This window comes from Nematolebias whitei, chromosome 15 (genome assembly GCF_014905685.2).
Source record: "Nematolebias whitei isolate Nwh7 chromosome 15, NemWhi1, whole genome shotgun sequence".
NCBI classification, from domain to species: Eukaryota; Metazoa; Chordata; class Actinopteri; order Cyprinodontiformes; family Rivulidae; genus Nematolebias; species Nematolebias whitei.
In genome coordinates, this window is record NC_056512.1 from 21605854 (window position 1) to 21626280 (window position 20427).

At 39.4% G+C, this 20427-nt stretch overlaps 4 protein-coding genes and 1 non-coding gene across 6 annotated transcripts in view; 1 reads left to right on the forward strand and 4 right to left on the reverse strand.

The window, feature by feature from the left end:
- st13 (ST13 Hsp70 interacting protein) overlaps window positions 1-2733 on the forward strand; it is a 10571-nt gene extending 7838 nt beyond the window's left edge. The window contains exons 9-13 of the mRNA XM_037688875.1: window positions 523-625; window positions 882-998; window positions 1084-1123; window positions 1280-1371; window positions 2135-2733. Of these exons, the coding sequence (XP_037544803.1) occupies window positions 523-625; window positions 882-998; window positions 1084-1123; window positions 1280-1371; window positions 2135-2269 (487 nt within the window). The 3' untranslated portion in view covers window positions 2270-2733. The remainder of the gene's footprint in view (window positions 1-522; window positions 626-881; window positions 999-1083; window positions 1124-1279; window positions 1372-2134) is intronic.
- Window positions 2734-3258: 525 nt separating this feature from the next.
- rbx1 (ring-box 1, E3 ubiquitin protein ligase) lies at window positions 3259-5164 on the reverse strand. Its single transcript, XM_037689469.1, has 5 exons — window positions 5071-5164; window positions 4068-4146; window positions 3884-3954; window positions 3474-3559; window positions 3259-3390 (listed from the first exon to the last, which is right to left on the reverse strand). The coding sequence occupies exons 1-5, from the start codon at window positions 5146-5148 to the stop codon at window positions 3378-3380; spliced, it is 327 nt and encodes a 108-aa protein (XP_037545397.1). The 5' UTR covers window positions 5149-5164; the 3' UTR covers window positions 3259-3377.
- Window positions 5165-5351: 187 nt separating this feature from the next.
- Window positions 5352-5423, reverse strand: trnaq-cug. The gene has a single exon. It is a non-coding gene; the product is annotated as a tRNA-Gln (tRNA).
- A 446-nt stretch (window positions 5424-5869) lies between these two features.
- Window positions 5870-11577, reverse strand: chadla (chondroadherin-like a). The gene is made up of 10 exons (XM_037688491.1): window positions 11413-11577; window positions 10790-10984; window positions 10558-10713; window positions 10341-10486; window positions 9170-9408; window positions 8826-9085; window positions 7050-7386; window positions 6601-6953; window positions 6305-6471; window positions 5870-6182 (listed from the first exon to the last, which is right to left on the reverse strand). Exons 1-10 carry the CDS (start codon window positions 11575-11577, stop codon window positions 5870-5872), a joined length of 2331 nt encoding a protein of 776 aa, XP_037544419.1.
- A 2288-nt stretch (window positions 11578-13865) lies between these two features.
- Window positions 13866-20427, reverse strand: part of rangap1a (RAN GTPase activating protein 1a) — a 12201-nt gene continuing 5639 nt past the window's right edge. For both annotated transcript variants that reach the window (XM_037689471.1, XM_037689470.1), the window contains exons 10-16: window positions 19515-19599; window positions 18029-18164; window positions 17715-17831; window positions 17424-17529; window positions 16160-16248; window positions 15866-15987; window positions 13866-14406 (exon numbers count right to left, since the gene is read on the reverse strand). In XM_037689471.1, the coding sequence (XP_037545399.1) occupies window positions 14325-14406; window positions 15866-15987; window positions 16160-16248; window positions 17424-17529; window positions 17715-17831; window positions 18029-18164; window positions 19515-19599 (737 nt within the window). In that variant the 3' untranslated portion in view covers window positions 13866-14324. The remainder of the gene's footprint in view (window positions 14407-15865; window positions 15988-16159; window positions 16249-17423; window positions 17530-17714; window positions 17832-18028; window positions 18165-19514; window positions 19600-20427) is intronic.

Below are 20427 nucleotides of genomic sequence, written 5' to 3' on the forward strand. Positions count from 1 at the left end.
AGAGAGCAATGTGTTTCAGAGAACTGAAGGAAAAATCCTGTGAATAAAACTTTAAACTTTCTAAAACTTGTAAAAATTACAAAAAAAAATTAAAGTCCCTTCTCCTGAATAAGCTGAATGGTTTGATATATAAATGGCTAAAATAACACTTAAGTATGCAGAAGTGATTAAATTGTAAAAAGTAAGAAAAGAGCAAAAAAAAAAAGTGTAGTGAGAATGCTGACTCAGCAGTAACACTAAATTGTGATTACTCAATGTTCAAATGAGAGTTTCTTAATTTTTCTGTAGTGGTGACGAGATGCTTCTGTTCCCTGTGGACCCTGTTAGCTCTTTTTTTTTTTTCCAAAAAGGTTTCTATTTAATCTGCACTAAAGTTTATCTCAACAAACTTTTCTCACATCAGAACAAACATCTGGTTTGATGTTTCAGACGAAGCAGAACTAAAGCGGTCCTGGATCAGGCGAGTTAAGTTTAGCTGCGTTTGTTGGTAATCGTGTGTGTGTGCGTGTGTGTGTTTTGCAGGCTGCTTGGTCACTGGGAGGAGGCTGCCAGGGATCTGGCTACAGCCTGTAAACTGGACTACGATGAGGATGCCAGCGCGTTGCTAAAGGAGGTCCAGCCGAAGGTACCATACAACATTACATAGTACATTTAAATTACTAACGGTACATTACACGGTACATTTAAATTTAGCATCTGTAACAGTATTTAAGTAGTTTTTTTTTTCCTGGTGGATGGAAGCAGTTCTGACTTATTCTGTCACATTAAGACTTATTTGCAAATCTGATTCATTGAATCAAAGCGGATGTCTTTGTTTAAATAAAATTACAGCGAGTCAAAGAGGTTTGTTTTAGTTGTTGCGTTTGTCGCTTCTGTTTTAGGCTAATAAAATCCAGGAGCACAGACGCAAATATGAGCGCAAGAGGGAAGAGAAGGAGATCAAAGATAAACAAGAGCGCATAAAGAAAGCCAGAGAGGAGCACGCTCGGGCTCAGAGGGTGAACTTTTAACACGTTAAACCTTTTCATCAAGACGTCTGCATGAAACAAGTCACTGACTCGCTCCTTTCTTTGTGAGGCGCAGGAGGAGGAAGCACGGCACTCTGGAGCTGGATTCTTCCCAGGTAGGAGGGAGGAAGCACGAAGACAAATTGTTTTATATTTCATCTCCTCCTATCGTTACAAGTCCTAACAGACTTGGTAGCATCGTCTGATTGACAGATGGACTGACAGGTCAGCTGTTCGATTCCCCTTCAGGTCATGAGTTTGTTTTTCTGCAGGTGCCGGTGGTTTCCCAGGTGGAGCTGGTGCTGCTGGCATGCCCGATCTCGGCGATCTCTTCAAGGATCCCGAGCTGCTCAACGCCATGAAGGTGACGTCCTGCTCGACATCGTGACTTTGTCATGTGATTTTAGACCACGTGACAAATATCAGAGGCATTTGTGACTTTTAGGACCAAATACATTTAGTTCGGAGCTCTGAAATTACTTGATGAATCAAATGAAGATTAAAATTGGAATAACACAACTCAGTATGAACTGTTTATATATATAAAAAAAAGTTTATTCCAATCTGAAATGAAAAAACCTAACAAACTGCTGATATTTTACACTTTTTGGAGAACGGTAAAAAACTAACTCGTATGTAGAGAAACAGTTTGTTCCTCCTCCCATTGACAACACTGACGTTTGGAGGCCTGTGTGAATTTAAATTAGATTTGTGGAAAGTTATTAATTTCCCCACTTGGAAATGATAAAGTAGACATTTGCATCCTGGTAAACATGAACGTTAGGATTATAAATTGTTTTATAATAATTTTTAATCTTTTAATTTTAATCTTTGAACCATGTCTGAGATTGTCTCAGGTCACCTGCACTTCAGGCTCAGTGTGGTTTCACTTCAAGCTAACGTGGATCGTTTTGTGTTTTCATGAAGTCTCCTGACCTTTAAAAGTTTCAACTACATTCAATCTCTCACTGAAATACAACTTTAATTCAATGTTTTGAGAGTTTGAACTAAGTTTTTATTAATAAATTAATATTTAACCAGGGTTAAAACTTGATGAGCCTGCTTGTTTACTGTAGTTTGAATTCCTACGTGTTATCCACCAGTTCAGTAAGTGTTTTTCTTTTCAGGACCCTGAGGTGATGGCAGCCTTCCAGGATGTGGCACAGAACCCGGCCAACATTTCCAAGTACCAGAACAATCCTAAAGTCATGGCCCTCGTCACCAAGCTGAGTTCCAAATTCGGAGCTCCCCCGCAGCCGTAAACAGCCGGGCACCGGGACTGAACGATCCAGAGAGCAACGCTTTTCGACAATTTTTCACTGTGTTTAGTTAAAGGGGGACGATGGGTCAACTGGTGAGGTGAGAAGTTGGGCAACCTTTTAAATAAATGTTCTTAATCAGCCAGTTAGAAACATCTAAACAAAGCATCTCTACGGTTGGTAATCAGGTCGATACGTGGACAACACGTCTCAGCTGGGGCTTTATTTAACAACAGGTCGACTTTTTTTTATTTTACGTCTAAAACAGCCGCACCGCAGGCCTCTACATTAACACTAGTGTTTTTACAGCCATTTAATACGCGGTTTAACCTCTGTTCCCTCTCTGAACACAGCCGAACCTCACACGAGAGCGTCGGCACGTTTTGTTATCAGATCTGTTCTAAATGCAAAAAAAATAAGTGTTGATGTTTCACCCTGTTGGAAAATAAATGTACACAATAAAACTTGATGCAAAACAGGCTGTTTTTGTTTTTACATCCTTGATTTAACTGATTTTTTTTTTTTTTACAGTTGTGTGGATTTTAAATGACTAATACTATCAGTATTATAATATTAATATATAATATTAGTATTGTATTATTAGTAATATTAGTTTTAGGCAGAAAACCTGAATTCATTTGAGAAATTAACGTTTTATTGATTAGGACAAGTGAATAATTTAATTTCCTTATTAGCAACATTCTACAAAATACATGAATTCTAAACTACATTAGAAGTTTTGCTTTAAAAAAACTGGGTTCAATTTACCATTATACGCTCAAATAGTGATTTTGCATATTTAGGTGATTATGCTACAATATTTTGAAACCATAGTGGGTCTTCAGGCATCAAAGTCAATCTGAAGGCTAGTTTTTTTAAAATCACAATCTAGATGTTGAATCTGTTAATGAAGCACATCTCTTTTCATTTTTATTTATTTTTTATATAAAAATGACATCCCACAGACTGCAAAAAGTGATAACATTACTGTTTATTTAAGTACAATAGAACAAAACAAAATGTAAAATAACGCCAAGCTATAGAAGCAGAGGAAAAATCTAGAAGCGGTGAGGCTGATGCTCGCAGAAGGAACCAGTCAACAAGATAACATCTAGTGTCCGTATCTGTGGGGGGAAATAAAATGACAAAATAAAGACTCAATATTTTACACACATTCCTCATATGAGGTGTAATCGATTGTACTCACTTCTGAAACTCCCACTCTCTGTTGTCCAGGGGACACACCTGTCTGGTTTTCAGCCAACGTGAAATGCAGTGGAAGTGAAAGGCGTGCTGTGGGAAAAAGGTTGAACCATTATCAGCCTTTGTAGTTGGTATAATCACTATACTGTCTGTCAAACTCCACACTAATACAACATGAGGGAACAGTAATGTACTACTGTAGTATAGTAATATTACTATGTAATAGTGTACGAGAGCAGTAATACCAGGACAAACACTAGAAACTAAAATAAGGTTTAGATAAATTTTTTTGCACAGAGATGCTTCCTGCTAAGAGTCTGGAATTAATGCATTTTAATAGAACATTTATTTAACCCACTTAAGAACAGGACACTTCATACATTAAAGATGAACCACATCTGTTTTGAAACTCACGTTGCAGACACCCCACGCCACGGTGCACTCTTCAGATGTTGCAGAAGCTTGGTTGGCCTGACACTCTATGCCTGATGGGAGGAATAATGAAGCTCAAAGACCCCTCTATTTGAATGTGCATGCTCGTGTTTACAACTAAAATGTGCATCAATGGCTTAAAATGTCCAAAATGATGTGAACTCACAGAGATCCATGATGTGGTTCCTACAGATGGCACAGTTATCCACCACGATGTCCCAGGCCCACAGCGCAACCGCGTTCCACTGAAACAGAAATCACAGGAAAAAGACTAATCTAATTTTTCTGTATATTTTAAATAAGGAAACAACTTTACAAAATTAAAAGTTTTTAATGCTTATGTAAACTTTTAAGGAGCCACACAAAGAAAAACAAGAAATTACAAACTATCTGCAGAGTCAGAATGAAATTAGATTTTTCTACAGAAAATAAGTAAATTTGACTACACATGAATAAGAAATGACTGATACAGAAACACAAATGACAAACTTTAATTGTATTCCTAACATGCCTGAATATATTTAATAAGGTTTGGTGAATTTTTATTTTTCTGTCAGTTATTGTTTTGATGATCAAAGTTTCTCTGTGGAACATGTTCCTGTGCTGTGTTATGAAAATGAAACTTTCTGACTAAAAATATTTAGGAAGTTTGACAGAAAAGTCTCAAGACTAGCAGAATGTGGTTAGCTCTGTTAAAACTGGAGGAGCATCTGGTTTGTTAAATTTCATGAACATAAACAACATACATCGATCAAGACGAATGTATTTAAACTGATCATTTAAATATGTTATATTTTGCCTAATTCTGAAATGTGCTCCTAAGCTAACTTTACTTTAGCATATCTACTAACACCGGTAAAGATGTATATTTAAGAACGACTCTCCGCTTTATAAGCGCATTGTTTAGTTTTTTTTAGTGAATGTAGGTAATATCTGTCACGTCACTTGGTGTTTTATGTTTGATTTATACTTTTGATACATTGAGTCCCTACAAAAGAATCGCCAATTCATTCCTTGTTTTCTACAGTAGGCTAACACAGCTAGCATCATTCTAATAACGACGCAATTAGCCTCACTATGCTAATGCTAGGTCAAACCTTTAGGCGCTGCTAACGACATAGACCATCTCTTTTTTTATCAGGCCGCAGAATAAATTTATACAACACTACCTTCTTGACTTCAAAACGCTTCTTGCTCGCCCCGCTGTTAGTGCCGCTCGGCGTGTCAACATCCATCGCTGCTGCCATCTTGATCTGTCGAACAGGAACTAGCTTCTGACGTTATACCCGGAAGTACGACATTTGTCGCAAATTTGCATAAATGTAAACTGTTTTGTAAAAAATAAGCACTTTAGCAAAGGAAAAAAACTGATTGGCTTTTTAAATGTGTGTGTAATTATTTTTTAAAGAAAAATGTAGCTTTAACTTGGTGGTTGGAAAAAAAAAAAGTCAGGTTCCACCGAGATTTGAACTCGGATCGCTGGATTCAGAGTCCAGAGTGCTAACCATTACACCATGGAACCGTGATGAATATCAAGTGGAAGTTTTTATCCTTAAATCATGTGTATGGCCATTAATTGTTAAGGTTTTCATTTTTTTTTATTTTATATTATGATATTACCCCTAAATAAGCTTGTATTGAAAAATAAATATATCCACCGTAAAGGGTTCTTTTAAAAGCAACCCTTTGTTTTTCTAACTTCAGTTCTCCCGCAGGTAGTTTACAGAATATTGGACACATTTTTCTCCCACATGTTAAAAGTTGTCCAGCTATTATTATGCACCAAGTTTTCACCCAGACTTGTCCTTCTTTGCTTGTCAGTATGCTTAAATGGGGAAAAAAAATACGAATGTAAACTTCAAAAAGTAATATTGAAATCTTTTATTTTAATTCTCCTCAGTTTTAAAGCATCAAATCACTGGTACATTGACAGAGCAATTGGCAAAGAAAAAAAACCAAACACAAATATCAGGTTTTCATATTTGTTGTCTGCTGGTTCTTGGTCTTTTTTGGTGCAGCAGGCTTTCTCTGACGTGGGTTTTTGGACGGTTTGCTTAGTTTGGTCTTTTCTGGCCTAGTTTTCTCTCCGGGAATCTTCAGGGCACCATGTTTGGATTTCTTTAATTTTGCAGGTCTGAGTGCTACAACAGCTTTTTCATCTGGAGGAGTGAAGTTTTCTGGGCAGGCCATGAACACGTTAACATCCCTGACCTGCTGACCTCTGAGCTCAAGAGGTTGGGCACAAGTTGCTGTCACCTCCAAACTCACATTCTCCATCCACCTTATCAAAAGACATAAAGAGCAAAAAAACACATTCAAATACTTAAAATTAAGGTTAGTAATTGTGTTCCCTTGAACGAGGATTTTATACAGCATATTTGCAAGTACAGTTCTTGCGCTGACCTGCGAAGGGGCAGCAGATCACAGTCACACAGCAGAGGGTTGTCTCGTAGGTCGATCGCCTCAAGACCAGTGAGTAAACCCAGATCAGGAAGATTCTTTAGCTGATTTCCTTTCAAAGTGAGAGTTTTGAGTCCTGGACCCAGACCCAGCAATGCATCCTTGGACATCTGGACAGCGACAAACCAGACAGCTTCATTGCAAGAAACTATAATGCATTTCTCATAAAGTCGCATCTAGACAAAATGACTTGCGTAATAGTTAGCTAAATAAGCTAAAACAAATAATCTAAGATGTACCTGTTCTAGTCCCATCTGATCCATGAAAAGCCTTTTAAGACTGTGTGAAACGGGCTGGAATGCCTTTGGTCCAACCCAACGGACCAGGTTTTCAGACAGGTTCAGCTCCTCCAGATTTACAGCTTGGAGCAGAGCGTGAGTAGGCACCTCGGTCAGCTGGTTTGAATCCAAGACAAGAGTACCGATGAACGCTGAGCTTAGAGCGCCCTTGGCAATAAAAGTCATGGTGTTGTTGCTCAAGTAAAGTTCCCTGAGTGTAGGAGCTACTGAGGACAGCAAACCGGTGGGCTCTAATTTGGAGATGGTGTTTCTCTCCAGATGTAACACAAACAAATTTGGTAAAAGTGACAGAGCTGCAGGAGAACCACAAAGAAAAAAAATATTTATACAGTTCACTTAGTGTAAAATTCTCAAATTTAAGTGTGAATACTCATCAGGACTATACTGACCTGAACCAGGGAAGAGGGACAGTCGGTTCCCCTCCAGGTGGAGGTATGTGAGCTTTGGGATTCCAGCAAAGGCTTTTGGGTCCAAGGATGTGAGACTGTTATCGGACAGATACAAATAAAGCAGGTTTTTCAAGCCCTGGAATGCGCCGCCTTCGACTTCATGGATTTTGCAGAAGTCCAGGTGGAGAGAAACAACTTGGCTGGTGCCTGGGAAGCTGCTGGAAGGGATGAAGTGGAAATGGTTGCCACGGAGGTCAAGCAGCTGCGTTGTGGTGGGGAAGCCTCGTGGGACTTTGGTATGACCCCGGTTCTCACATGTGGCATGATGGGCGTCGGTCTGCAGGTTGAATCAGAAACATAATTACAGTGCATCTTCAATTAAAACTGTTCATTGATTATTGTTATATCTGCTAATACAACAGTTGTCACATTACCAATCTGTTGAAGCAGTCTGGTTTCTGTCTAAAGTTTCTATCTGTTAAGAAGAACTTTTCCTGCCTTCTGTCTCCACGAGATTGCTAAGAGAAAGTGCAGTAAAATGGCCTGGTGCTAGACATACAAAAGCAACTGTGTTTGTTTGTGGCTCATCGGACTGAAGAAGTCCTTTGGAGGAAGGACGAAACGTCTCAGCAAAAAAAACAAAGGAACCATCCAGATGACCTAACTGAACGTTGTTGGATTTGTACCTGGATTATTGAGCATGAGCTTTGGTGAAAACTGAATTAAATTCTCTATCTCCATCTTCTACCGCTATCTGTTGTCTGGTCAAGGGAGCAACAGGTCCAGGAGAGAAACCTAAACATCCTTCTCCCCAGTGATACTCTCCAGCTCCTCCTGGAGGACCCACAAGGTGTTTCTAGGCTAGGGAAGATACACAATCCCTCCAGTGAGGTCTGGGTCTGCCCCTGGGCTTCTTCCCAGTGGGAAATGCCAAAAAAACAAAACAAAGGGAGGTGTCCAGGAGGCTCCTAATCAGATGTCTGAACCACCTCAGCTGACTCCATTCAATGTGAAGGAGCAGCGGCTCAAATCCAAACTCTACCTGGATGATGGAGCCCTAAGGCTGAGCACGGTCACCCTACGAAGGAAGCTCATTTCAGACGCTTGTATCCGGGATCTCATCCTTTCATCCATGATCCAAACCTCAGGTGAAAGTTGAAATGTAGACGGATCAGTTAATCAAGAGTTTTGCTTTTTGACTCAACTCTTTCTTCACCACGACCGACTGAAGCAACGATGATTGTCACTTGTGAACAAGACGCCCAGACACTTACACTCCTCCATCTGAGGCATATGTGTCAAACTCAAGGCCCGGGGGCCAAATGTGGCCCTCGTTGACATCTTATCTGGCGCCCAAGATGTTATTTTAAATGTAAAATACTTTTATCAGTTTAATTTTTTCAGTAATCTTTGATTATGATGTTAAAAGTGCAACAGAGAGCATCAGATGAAACCAATGAAACTCTTTTTAAGGAACATGGAACCAAGAAAAGATGTTGGTATCAAAGTTGAGTTAATGTAGATTCTGAAACCGGCCCTTAGTTTGAAAAAGGTTTTGGCCCCCTTTTGTAAGTGAGTTTGACACCCCTGATCTGAGGCAACAATCTTAATCAAATTAACAGAGATCGTTTTAAAGTGATTTTGTTTGGAGATATTCATTAACACATCCTGGACTGTTTACAGCTTCATAAATGAAAAAGGTGAAACTCTTATGAAGCCTGATAAAATGTGTCTGTATTGGACAAATAATGAAAAGACAACATCCCAAACACTCACATCACATTCACAGTTTGGTGGACACTTGACTGGCCGTCTGGGTTTGGCTGTGACTGTGTTATTTCCTTTATCCCCCTCTTCCTCCTCTTCCTCCAGCGCTTCACCTCTGCTTCGACAGCGTAGATCCGGGGAAGCCACCGCCTGCAGCTGCTCATCAGCGAGGTGAGGGGGTCCAGCACAGGCTCCCAGCAGCTTCACACCTCCAGTGGTCGCCCACTCCTTCAGGGGCCTCATAAAGCAGTTACAGTAGATCGGGTTGCCTTTAATAGAAATCATTGCCCATTTGAATATTTTTAATTTCTTAGTTAGGACATTAATGCAGGCAAAGAGTTGCAGAGTCGTACCAGTCAATTTGAGGATGGCTAATTGTTTCGGGCCTGAGAGGGGCTCCAGGTAACGGAGCTGATTGTGGCTGAGGTCGATGTGGGACAGAAGCGGGGCGTGGGCTAATGCCTGGTCTGACAGGTCCTGCAGGGACATGTGATGCAGGTACAGGTGGGTGAGCTTCGCCATGGAGACAGCTTCCTCCCCCAGGTAGGTCATGAGATTGTAGCTCATGTCCAGGTGCTTGACTTCCGGGAGCCTTTAGGAGATTGTAGAATATAAAACATATTCTAGATATTCTTTGATTCTGTTACACTTTTCACCTGAAAACATTCAACACCTTTTAGAGTCTGAAAAAAAAAAAGAAGCTGTCAGCCGTTTTGTTTCTGGTCACTTTTGTTACAAAAGTGCTAGTTATTAGTCGATGTGTTACTAATTTATTTTATAAAAATAGCTGAAGCCAAAGATAAAACGTGACATGTTATACAGATGTATGTATATAATCTCAGCTGTCAATACAATCAGAATTTGAGGAACAAAATAAAAGGGTAGCTCAGAAGTGGTTCTGTGGAAAGCTTATGAACAATTAATATGTTACCTGTTATAGATAGCTCTTTGAGCGACCTCACTTTGGAGAAACAGAGTTTAATTCTGACTGAGCAGATGAGCAAACAGCTGAATTACTGCCACCTGAAAACAACTCCCGTCCTTAAACAATGCATGCAAAAGCTGTTTTATGAACTTTTACATCACCATCAATTTTTCATTATATGGTTATTTATTAAACATTCTCTACTTTTAAAAATGTATTTATTTGCAAGCGCTAAAGACGACATCAGGATCTAGCCGTTGCACTTCATTCCAATAGAAACAATGTAATGTTTCTGTCAGAACATGTGTGTTATTCTAAACTGACAGTGATGTTAAGGCTTATAAAACAGCATTAGCTTGGTCATTAAAAGAAATACCTAAAACTACTTCATGCCCTTTCCATAAAACCCCATTTTAAAAGAGCTGAACTTTGCCTTTTAGCCTTCTTTTTTCACCTAATGGTCATACTTGCCAGTATTAATCCAGCAATTATGTCAATTAACTTTTTGCATGATGTAATAATTCCAAAGCTCCTATTTTCACTAGAATATTAAATCTGAACTTGTGTCACACCCGTGATAACTGATCAAATGGTCCCACCTGGTCATAGTCTGTGTGGGGAAGAACTGCAGCTCGTTGTGGTCCAGGCTGAGGCGACCAAGCGTGAACAGTCCGGCGAACGCTTCCGGTGCCAGGTTGTTCAGGGAGTTGTGGCTGAGACGAAGCCGTTTGATGTTCTGCAGGCCCTGGATGAGAAGTTACACTGTTGCAGAATAGTGTCCCGGAGAGCACACCTGCTTGAGGTTTCTGACTATACCTGGAAGGCCATGTTGGGGATGTAAACCAGACGGTTGCGACTGAGAGACAGCATGTTGAGGAAGCCGAGCTGTGTGAAGGCTCCAGGCTGGATCTCCTCGATATGATTATGATCCAGGTGCAGCTCCTTCAAGGAGGAGAGGCCATCAAAGGACTCCTGTAATGTTCACACATATTTGTCTCCAGCTCAGTTTAAGTCTGAATGCAGAGCAGTGTCCTTCACTTTATCTCACCTGGTAAAGGATCTCAATTTTGTTGTTGGCCAGGTTTAGGGACACCACACGGCCAAGAGTGCGGAAGGCACCTTCCTTTACCTTGAGGATGTTGCAGCGCTGCAGGTTGAGGTGGGTGAGGTAGGGCGTGCGCAGGAACGCACCCCTTGGTAGCAGCCGTAAGTTGTTATCCCTCAGGTCGAGTCTTACCGTAATCTGGAAGAACGGTGAGACAGAACCATATTTCTGAGGCAGCAAATTTTACAAGCAAATCAAGATGAGGTTCTAAAGCAACTAAGTTGCTCGAGGGGGCACGGTTACTGAAAGCCAAGAGCTCAGGGGTTGGATATCCAGCAGTTATTGTCATTAAATAAGTTTGTATTATAGTTTAAAATCTAGTTTTAGTTAAAAATGAACCCAATGGTGCGCTCACCTGTGGGCCTGATTTGGCCCATGGGCCACCAGTTGAATAGCCCTGCCCTAAAGTGTAACGAGAAAAACATGTACTCACAACTTCACACAATGTGAATGCACTGAGGTGGCCCCAAAAGACTCAAACACACATGTTCAAGACTGTGAAATGTTCACGGTCTCACTTCAAAGTGTTCAAGAAAAGCAAAGCGTAGGTGCTTTGAATTCCTCACCTCGTCTGTAGTCTGAGGAATTTCTGTCAGGTTTTTGCCAACGCAGACCACTGAGAGTTTGGAGTCATCACAGCTGCACGCTTTGGGACATCTTCTTACAGGTTTTTGTGTTTTCTGCGCTGAACTCAAAGTTAGCAGGAAGACTGCAGTGAAGAGGAACTGCATCTGTGCCAGTAAAAATGTTTTTGGAAAAACACGATAAGTCAAAAGTAGCAGATGTGATTTTTTTTAATGTACTTTTTTTGTTTTGTATTTGAAAACCTATCCAAAAAAATTTTTTTTTTTTTTTAGAAAATGGTGAACGTTAAATTTTTATGTCAGTCACTTCAGAAAGTGAATTTCATTTATTCTATAGATTCATTGCACATGGAGTGAAATATTTATGCTTCATGGTGATTTCATTCTCCAGCAGGACTTTGCTCCTGCCCACACTGACAAAGGTGCCAACAGCTGGCTGTGTAATAATCTAATTTTGTTTTATCATCACATGTAAGCCATAATGATCAATAATATTACACAAAATAAAGGCTTGAAACATTTCACTATGTAATGAATCATGAACGAGTTTCACTTTCTGAAGTGATCGACAAAAACTCTGGAACTTTTCCATATTCTAATTTCTTGAGCTGCACCTGCAAAGTCAAGAAACTTGGTAAAAAAATTGTATATAATAATTTTTCTACCTCTGTCATAAAGACTTCATATTACTATATTTACTATTAATATTAGGTGTCAGATACTGTACTGAAAGATTCAAAGATCAGCCTCTGAGTTGGATTAAATCAAGGAGAGAAAAACTTACATTGACGCAGAAGCCACTTGTTTCCTTGGTTAATTTAATAAAACCATGTGAATCCTTTAGTCCTTGTGGCAGCGATCTACAGAGGTCTGCTTCACTGGGTCCAGCTGGTATCCTCTGTGGACCAGCAGCTAACAGACAAGACTTTGGTAAATTCTTCTGCTGTGACCCCTGAGCTCCCTACAAATTAACACGCTGGCTTCATATTCTGAGCCTGGCCAGAGGTCAGCGCACCGAGTGAGCAACTTTATTATTTAAAACATGTCCTTCTTTGTAAGTCAGAGCCTACATCTTCTTTTACTCTAAAGCAAAACCAACACAAAATGCATCTGAAAAAACTCAATTTGAATTCAATTCAGTTCATTTATACAGCACCAAGTCACAACAGAAGTCGTCTCAGAACATTGAACAGAAACATTCATATATACAAATAATAAGTTAATAACATTATTTATCTGAGGAGCAGACTGCTTTGAGTTTAACTCCATCACAGATCTCTCGTCTTGAGCAAGAATGAAGGCGACAGTGGAAAGAAAAAACTCCCTCATGAGGAAGAAACCTTTAGCAGAACCAGGCTCAGGACAAGTGACCATCTGCTTCGACTGGCTGGGTTTGAGAGAAACAGGAAGGAAGAACAGATACACAATGGCAGGTCAAGAATCACGTTAAGATAGAAATAGTATCAAATGAAAACTATTCAATTTTAACAATTCGTTTAAAGGAATGAGGTCAGTTTGTCCTCCAGTAGTCTAAGGCTATAGCAGCATAACAAGCCAACCCCAACTATAGGATTTATCAAAAAGGAGAGTCTTAAGCCCAATCTTCAAACTGGACCATGTGTCAGCCTCATGGACAGAAACTGGAAGTTGGTTCCACAAGAGAGGAGCCTGATAACTGAAAGATCTTCCTCCCGTTCTGCTTTTGGAAACTCTAGGAACTACAAGTAAACCTGCTGTCTGAGAGAGAGAAGTGCTCTGTTGGGAAAATATGGACCAAGATCTCAAAAGTAGGATGGAGCTAGGTTGTTGAGAGCTTTGTAGTTTAGAAGTAAGATTTTGAATTCAATTCTGGATTTGACAGGGAGCCAATGGAGAGAAGCTAAAACTGGAGTTTTCTCCCACTAACTCCAGTTAAGACTCTGGCAGCAGCATTTTGGATCACCTGAAGACATTTTAAAGAAGTATTTGGACACCCAGATAATAAACCATTGCAATAGTCCAGTCTAGACGTGACAAATGCATGAACCAGTTTTTCTGCATCACTTCTAGGTAAGATGTTTATAATTGTAATATTACGAAGGTGGCAGGCGGTTCTAGTAACGTTTTTAATGTGAAGGATAAAAAACATGTCCTGATCAAATATAACAAAGATTTTTAACATTAGAGCTGGAGGACAGATTAATGTCATCTAAGGAGGGCAGAAGACTGAAAAATTTATTCTAGATGCTCGGGTCCAAAAACCAAAACCTCAGTCTTGTCTGTGTTCAAAAGCATTAAAACATTAACAGAGGTAAAAACTTTATTTTAAGTTTTTTGTGTGTGGTTGTTTTCATGAATTAATCATTATATGCAAAGATTCAAAATCAGACATTATTTTAAAAAGTTTTATTTTGCAATACAAATCCCAAAACACTACATCCTGTGCCACAAAAGCAAAAAATGAACATCAGTTGTTCTGATTGTTTTCATTTACAACCGTGTTTTGGTCAATATTTTTTAATTTATTTACCCCATTCGTGACTTTAGTTAATGGTTCGTATAAAATAATAATAAAGTTAGATATGAAATAGAAGACACAGAATAGTTAATGAGTCCAGAATATCCTAAGATCAGAGCAGTTTGGCGTCACAAACTTCAGATTATGTTGAAGTTGAGGCCTCGGGATGTGAAAGTCGTCCATGTCCACACAAAAAAGGGTCAAGATTCAACAGACGGGCAGATTTTACTTCAGGTTCAGCTTCCAAGTAAAAAAATAAAAAATACTGACAGCACCAAAACTCAGCTACAGTGAAGTCGTCTCGTGCTGCTTTGTCCAACTTTTTAGAAAATTAGGTTTGTGTTCTGCTTTTCAAAGGTCCGTGAGTGATTAAAGTTCGATGGATGAGAGCACCGCCTCAGCTCTGATATCGGACTCTGTGCAGTGTCGACTGGAGGCTGTTCCGAGCGTTTCCACACGACTCTAAGGACTTGCTGTTCCTGCAAACGATGACAAGACTTCCGTCACTTGTTACTTTTAAAGTATCGACAGGCAGTTTGTAAATTGTATTATCTTTTCTAAGAAAACACCAAAATTGACCTGCAGGGGTCCATTAGCTGGTGAATCACACGAGTGACACTCCTGCTGCCAATTCTTATGTTTGAACAAATATGCACAGAGGTAAAGCCCCTGAGAAATGACCAGCTATTTGCAGCTAAACTGTAGTTTAGTCGTGTTAGATGAAAAGCTAAATGTAAAAACATGCTCATTAAGACAAGCTTCTATTTTTCAACAGATTGGTCGCTGGTGCTGCTCAAAGCATGGATTATTATATTTTAATTAAATTCTAGGTCAATTACTTTTTCAACACTGTATGAGATGAGTGTTCGGGGTATCCACCCAGTAAATCAGCTGCTTTAATTGTTACGATTTTAACACATACCCATTCAAAGTGTGCTTCAATTCTCTATACAAGTGGGAACTTCATTCAACCTTTATTTATACAGGTTAGTCTCATTGAGCCTCCTCGAGGACTCATTTATAAGAGAGACCTGTTTTAAACAAAGAACACAGTTGAGGAACAGAAAACAATATTCATATAAAAGCATTTAAAATGAAAATAAAAGAACTGATATATAAAAAAGTAACAAAAACAGCTACATTAAAAAGCAATGTAAAATACTAAAAACAGGAACATGTCTGCATGTCAAGGTTTCCTGAGTCAACGTTATGTTTCTTAAGTAAAGGTTTAATTACAGCGATCTTAATATGCTGTGGTTTCATTACAGACAAATTAAGCAGATCCAAAATGTGGCTATTAATGAAAGGAAATACATCTTTAAATAGTCTGGTTGAGCTGGGATCTAGCAGACATGTGGATGGTTTGGATGAAGCTATTATTTTTGACAATTCAGAGCGTTCATCAGGACAAAACAGTCCACACATAAATCAGGTTCTAGTGACATTTTTAAAGTTGTCTCATCTGACACGGAACTAGAGGCGATAGTAGGAAGGATGGTTTGAATTTTTCCCGTAATTGAAATAATTTTATTTATAAAGACTCTCATGAACTCATAGTAAAAAAAAAAAAAAAAAAGGAATACAAAATACAAAAAACTTGGAGGGGCGTGGGGGGGACTGCACTCATAATAAACTACAAATATTCATATTGGTGTAACAAAAGAACTGTTTCTGTAAACATTTTGAACGCAAGGTGTGCATTGGAATAGAACTTGGTGTTACCAATGTGGGAATAAATTAGAAGAAAGTCTAAGAAATATATTAAAAACTGGAGATTACCCAAAGACCTACAGATTGAGTGAAATACTTCACACACGTCCCATTTCAAAATGAGTCATCACCAGGAGTGCGTCCACCGTCACCGAAGTCGGGACATTAATCCGTGTATTTTGTACCTGGAAGCTGCCGTCTGATTAGCTCATTTCACCTCGTCCTTACCGGGACACAAAAGCCTCCAGCACCGCCACGCTCTCCTTGGGGAAGTAATCCTGCCGAACAATGTGCTCCAAGACGTGGAGGTGGCCCGGGACCACGAGCACGGGCTTGACCTTGTCCTCACTCTGTACCACACAGAGGATAGTAGAGAAACAGGGAATGGAGAATATAAAAATGGGTCAAGTACAAAACGGAAAGCACAAACAGGTTAACGGCACAGATAAAACGTAACGCTGCTGAGAGACATAAAAAGTGACAAGACACTTAAGAAACCGAGCCGAGTTTATCAGAACTTACCTTGATGAGTCCGAGCAGCACTAACAAAGACGAAACAAAACTGAAGCTCTGAAAGGACGGAGTGCTGAACGCTTTGTTCAGAAGGCCATCTGTGGGAACAAAAACACATTCAACTTAAACTAAAAGCAAACTTCGCCACAAACTCTTAGGACAAAAATCCCTTCAAAGATCATTTTTTTTCTAAGCAGAAGTGTGAAGAGCAGCCAGTGATACATTATGTTTTCATAACGATGGCTGGTCTGTTTGATTATTTCAACCTTCGCAGCAATAAAGACAGGACTTTTCATTTTTCTCCTCCCAAAGACTTTGAAAACTTTCTACTTTTTTGTAAGAAGTGTTTCTGTGGCGATTTTACTTGTGAATTATTGTACATAAATGTTAATTATATTAAACAATTTATACAAAAAGTGTTAGCTTAAAACCAATTCAACTGGAATTTTAAATTGGCGTAGCACCTGCTGGTTTCTACATGTTCCTACAGCGACACACTGTCTGAAGGATGAACTCTCACTACACTTGGCTCAGATGAGGGACTTTTGGAGTTGAAACGATGTCTAAATGACATGAAACCCTTCACAGACATAATCTAGGCTACAATTGGTACCAAAGTGAAAGTTAACAAACAAAGGCTGACGTACAAGTCCAACCTGGGATTCTCTGAGCACATCTCATCATACAAAGCTAACCAGTTGTGGCAGTTGTCCGTGCCAAGCTGCACTTCCTCTTCTTGCTGTGTTTCAGTTTGAATCAGACCCGGTCACGCGCTGATGGTAAGCACTCTGATCAGCTAAGGCAACAGCAACATTAATTCTTTCTTAGCAGGGCTACAACAGTGCTGATTTATCAGTAATTTAATACTTAAAGGGCCTGGATGGAATGAGCATGTGAGTTGTTAATGACCCAAGGACCACCAGTAATGTTTTGTCTTAATTAAGCATTAGGGCTGCATTTTACAATCAAATCAAGCACAAGTTTGATGTAAAATGCAAAAGATTTAATAAAACCAGATTTCATTCGTACACTAGAACATTTAATTTGTTGTTATACAATTTACTGAAAACTCAAAGAAGAAAAGAGTTGTTTGGGGAAAAAGTGAAGCAAAAAAAAAAAAAAAATCACTTCTAAATATTTCTGGAGTCAACACATTGTGTCAAATAATTAATAAAATATTATTAAAACTAAAACTCAAATGCCCCAGCACATCATAAACCAGACAGGAACCTTACTGTGTCGACCCAATCAACAAGTAGAATAATCATCTCACCAATAGTGTCCAGCACAGCGTGCTTGACGTCGCTGTTCTCCTCCTTGTACACGGATGCGATCTTTAGGAGGGCTTCAGCAGTTTTTGATGGATCTGTCAAATCCACCTTGACACAGACAGGAAGACAGAACAATAAACCTGCTTTCCACCCTTTAGTAAACCTAAAGTGTTCATTTTTCTGTTACTTCTGTTGCTAATTGCTCCTAACTTTGAGGTGCTGCTATTAAAAGATTTCTGCAATCATATGTAAACTTCTAGTGTTGGTGTATTCATCTTGAGCTCCTTGTTTACCTGCTGCTGCACCAGCAGGGCTCTCTTGGCGCCCAGTTTGAGCAGCTTGTCAGGAGATGGAAAGATGAGGAATGAAGAGACATCTGGTGGTCGTGGGGCTGATGTAGGAGTGGACAGCTGTGGGCGCAAAAAGCAATGAGCACAAAACACTGGTGAGGCTTTAGGTCACCTATTCAGTGTAGACTGATGCTGGTGAGCAAGATATAAATAGAAGAGCAGAAAAATAATTTATTTAGACCGAGTTCTGGTTTTATTTGTATTGTTTACCTTTGTTGCAAAAAACAACAACAAAAAAACGTGACTACATGACGTACCTTGTTCTGGCTGCTTTCCTCTACTTCCTCTTCCTCCAACTCCTCCTCCTCTTCTTCATCTTCTTCATAATCGTCGTCATCCTCCTCTTCATCCTCCTCTTCATCCTCATCCTCCTCAAGCTCACCCTCATCATCACTGAGAAAAGTTCAGACACCATCAAAGAGCAGTTTTAGGGGATGTGACTTTACATCTTCTAGCCCAAACGGGTCAGCAGAACATTAAAGGCAGGCAGTTCATACAGTAACCTGATGATGCTTTAAGGGTCTTGCTCAATTGCTTGTTCAGGAGAAAGCATGTTTAAGGCCACTGACAATGGCTTTACTTTATAATTCAAGAGGTTACATAATTTTTTTTTTCTGGTTCATCCTTCTTTCCATCCATCTACTAGCATCCACGAGGCATCATGAGAAGTCCAAACCAGTTCAGCTGACCTCTTGATGCTGAGAATTAGTGGCTCTACTCTGAGCTCCCGCCCTTTCCCTATGGGTGAAGCCTATTTCAGCCACTTGTATCTGGGATTTTGTTCATTCTCTCATGACCCATTTCAAACGAGTGCTCAGGTGAGGGCTGGAATGTAGACGCACCAGTAAATCCATTATGGCCCAGCTCCTTCCCCATAACAGACTGGAGCAACGGCCTCATTGTTACAAATGAAGCTTTGATCTGCCGATGCACACTACCATCGCTTGTGAACAAGACTCGGATTCTCTAATTCGTCCATTTCAAGCTCCCAAAACAGTTCCAAGTAACGGGCGCAAAGATGATCCCCTTTTTAGGTCGTTCGTAAATCACCAGTCGCTCTGCCTATACCCCGTGAAGATGTGTACACTCATTAATGAAGACTCAAGAGGTATGAAGTAGTATTGTAGTCAAGACCACCTAATCCAAGACCAAGTCCTCAAGTCTTAGAGCTCAATCTTTTCAAAGATTATCTGTCTTGTACTGTCACGACATAGTGACAGTTTTAACAAACATGTTAAATTAAAAAAAACATATGTAACTTTTTTATAAAAATATTTTTACAAGTTACATACTGCAACTTTAAGTTTGCTTTTGAATGAATGTATCAGCTTTTATAAATTTTCAAAACTGCATAAAGAAATCAGACATTCAGTGGTTTTTGCACAATAATTTCCATGTCATGTGACCCACTGACACAAAACTCATGTTAAACTTCTCTACTAGACCTGACAGACGAGGCACCCTCATTTATTTATCTTTTTAAAGCAAGTTCTAATTTTACATAATGTATTTGTTCAAAAATCATGATTTTTGCTCAATAACTAATTAGAAAAAATATATGTTGTTTAGTATTTTAGTAGGTTTTTTTGTTGTATTTTTGCTGCATACTTTGGCATTTCTTGGTTTTTTTTTTTGAGTCGAGACAGTTCTTGTCGTCATGAGCATTTCATTGCATTGTTGACATCGTGTTGCTCTGCATAAGACAATAAACCTAAACCACATTGGTTAAAATAAGACGTTTACCTGAGTGATCCTAGAAACTCGCCCATATTCATCCCTTCCATGGCATCTTTCAGAGCTTTGCAGCCGTCGTCTCCCAGACAATTACCTTTAAACCAAACAAGGAAATTAAAATCTGTAATATGGTCACATAAATAAATAAGAAAAAAATACCAAGTATTTATAATACAGAAAATGAAAACTGAAAATCACTATGGACGCTACTACACCTGTAGAATTCTTGAAATAAAACTTAACTCTAACAAATGATTATATATATACACACAAGTCCTTCTCAAAAAATTATCATATTGTGATAAAGGTCATTATTTTCCATAATGTAATGATAAAAATGAAACTTTCATATATTTCAGATTCATTGCACACCAACTGAAATATTTCAGGTCTTTAATTGTTTTAATACTGATGATTATGGCATACAGCTCATGAAAACCCAAAATGTCTGTCCCAAAAAATTTGCATATTTCATCCCACCAATGAAAGACAAGTGTTTTTAATACAAAAAACGCCAACCTTCAAATAATCATGTTCAGTTATGCACTCAATACTTGGTCGGGAATCCTTTTGCATGAATGACTGCTTCAATGCGGCGTGGCATGGAGGCAATCAGCCTGTGGCACTGCTGAGGTGTTATGGAGGCCCAGGATGCTTCGATAGCGGCCTTAAGCTCATCCAGAGTGTTGGGTCTTGTGTCTCTCAACTTTCTCTTCACAATATCCCACAGGTTCTCTACGGGGTTCAGGTCAGGAGAGTTGGCAGGCCAATTGAGCACAGTAATATCATGGTCAGTAAACCATTTACCAGTGGTTTTCGCACTGTGAGCAGGTGCCAGGTCGTGCTGAAAAATGAAATCTTCATCTCCATAAAGCTTTTCAGCAGATGGAAGCATGAAGTGCTCCAAAATCTCCTGATAGCT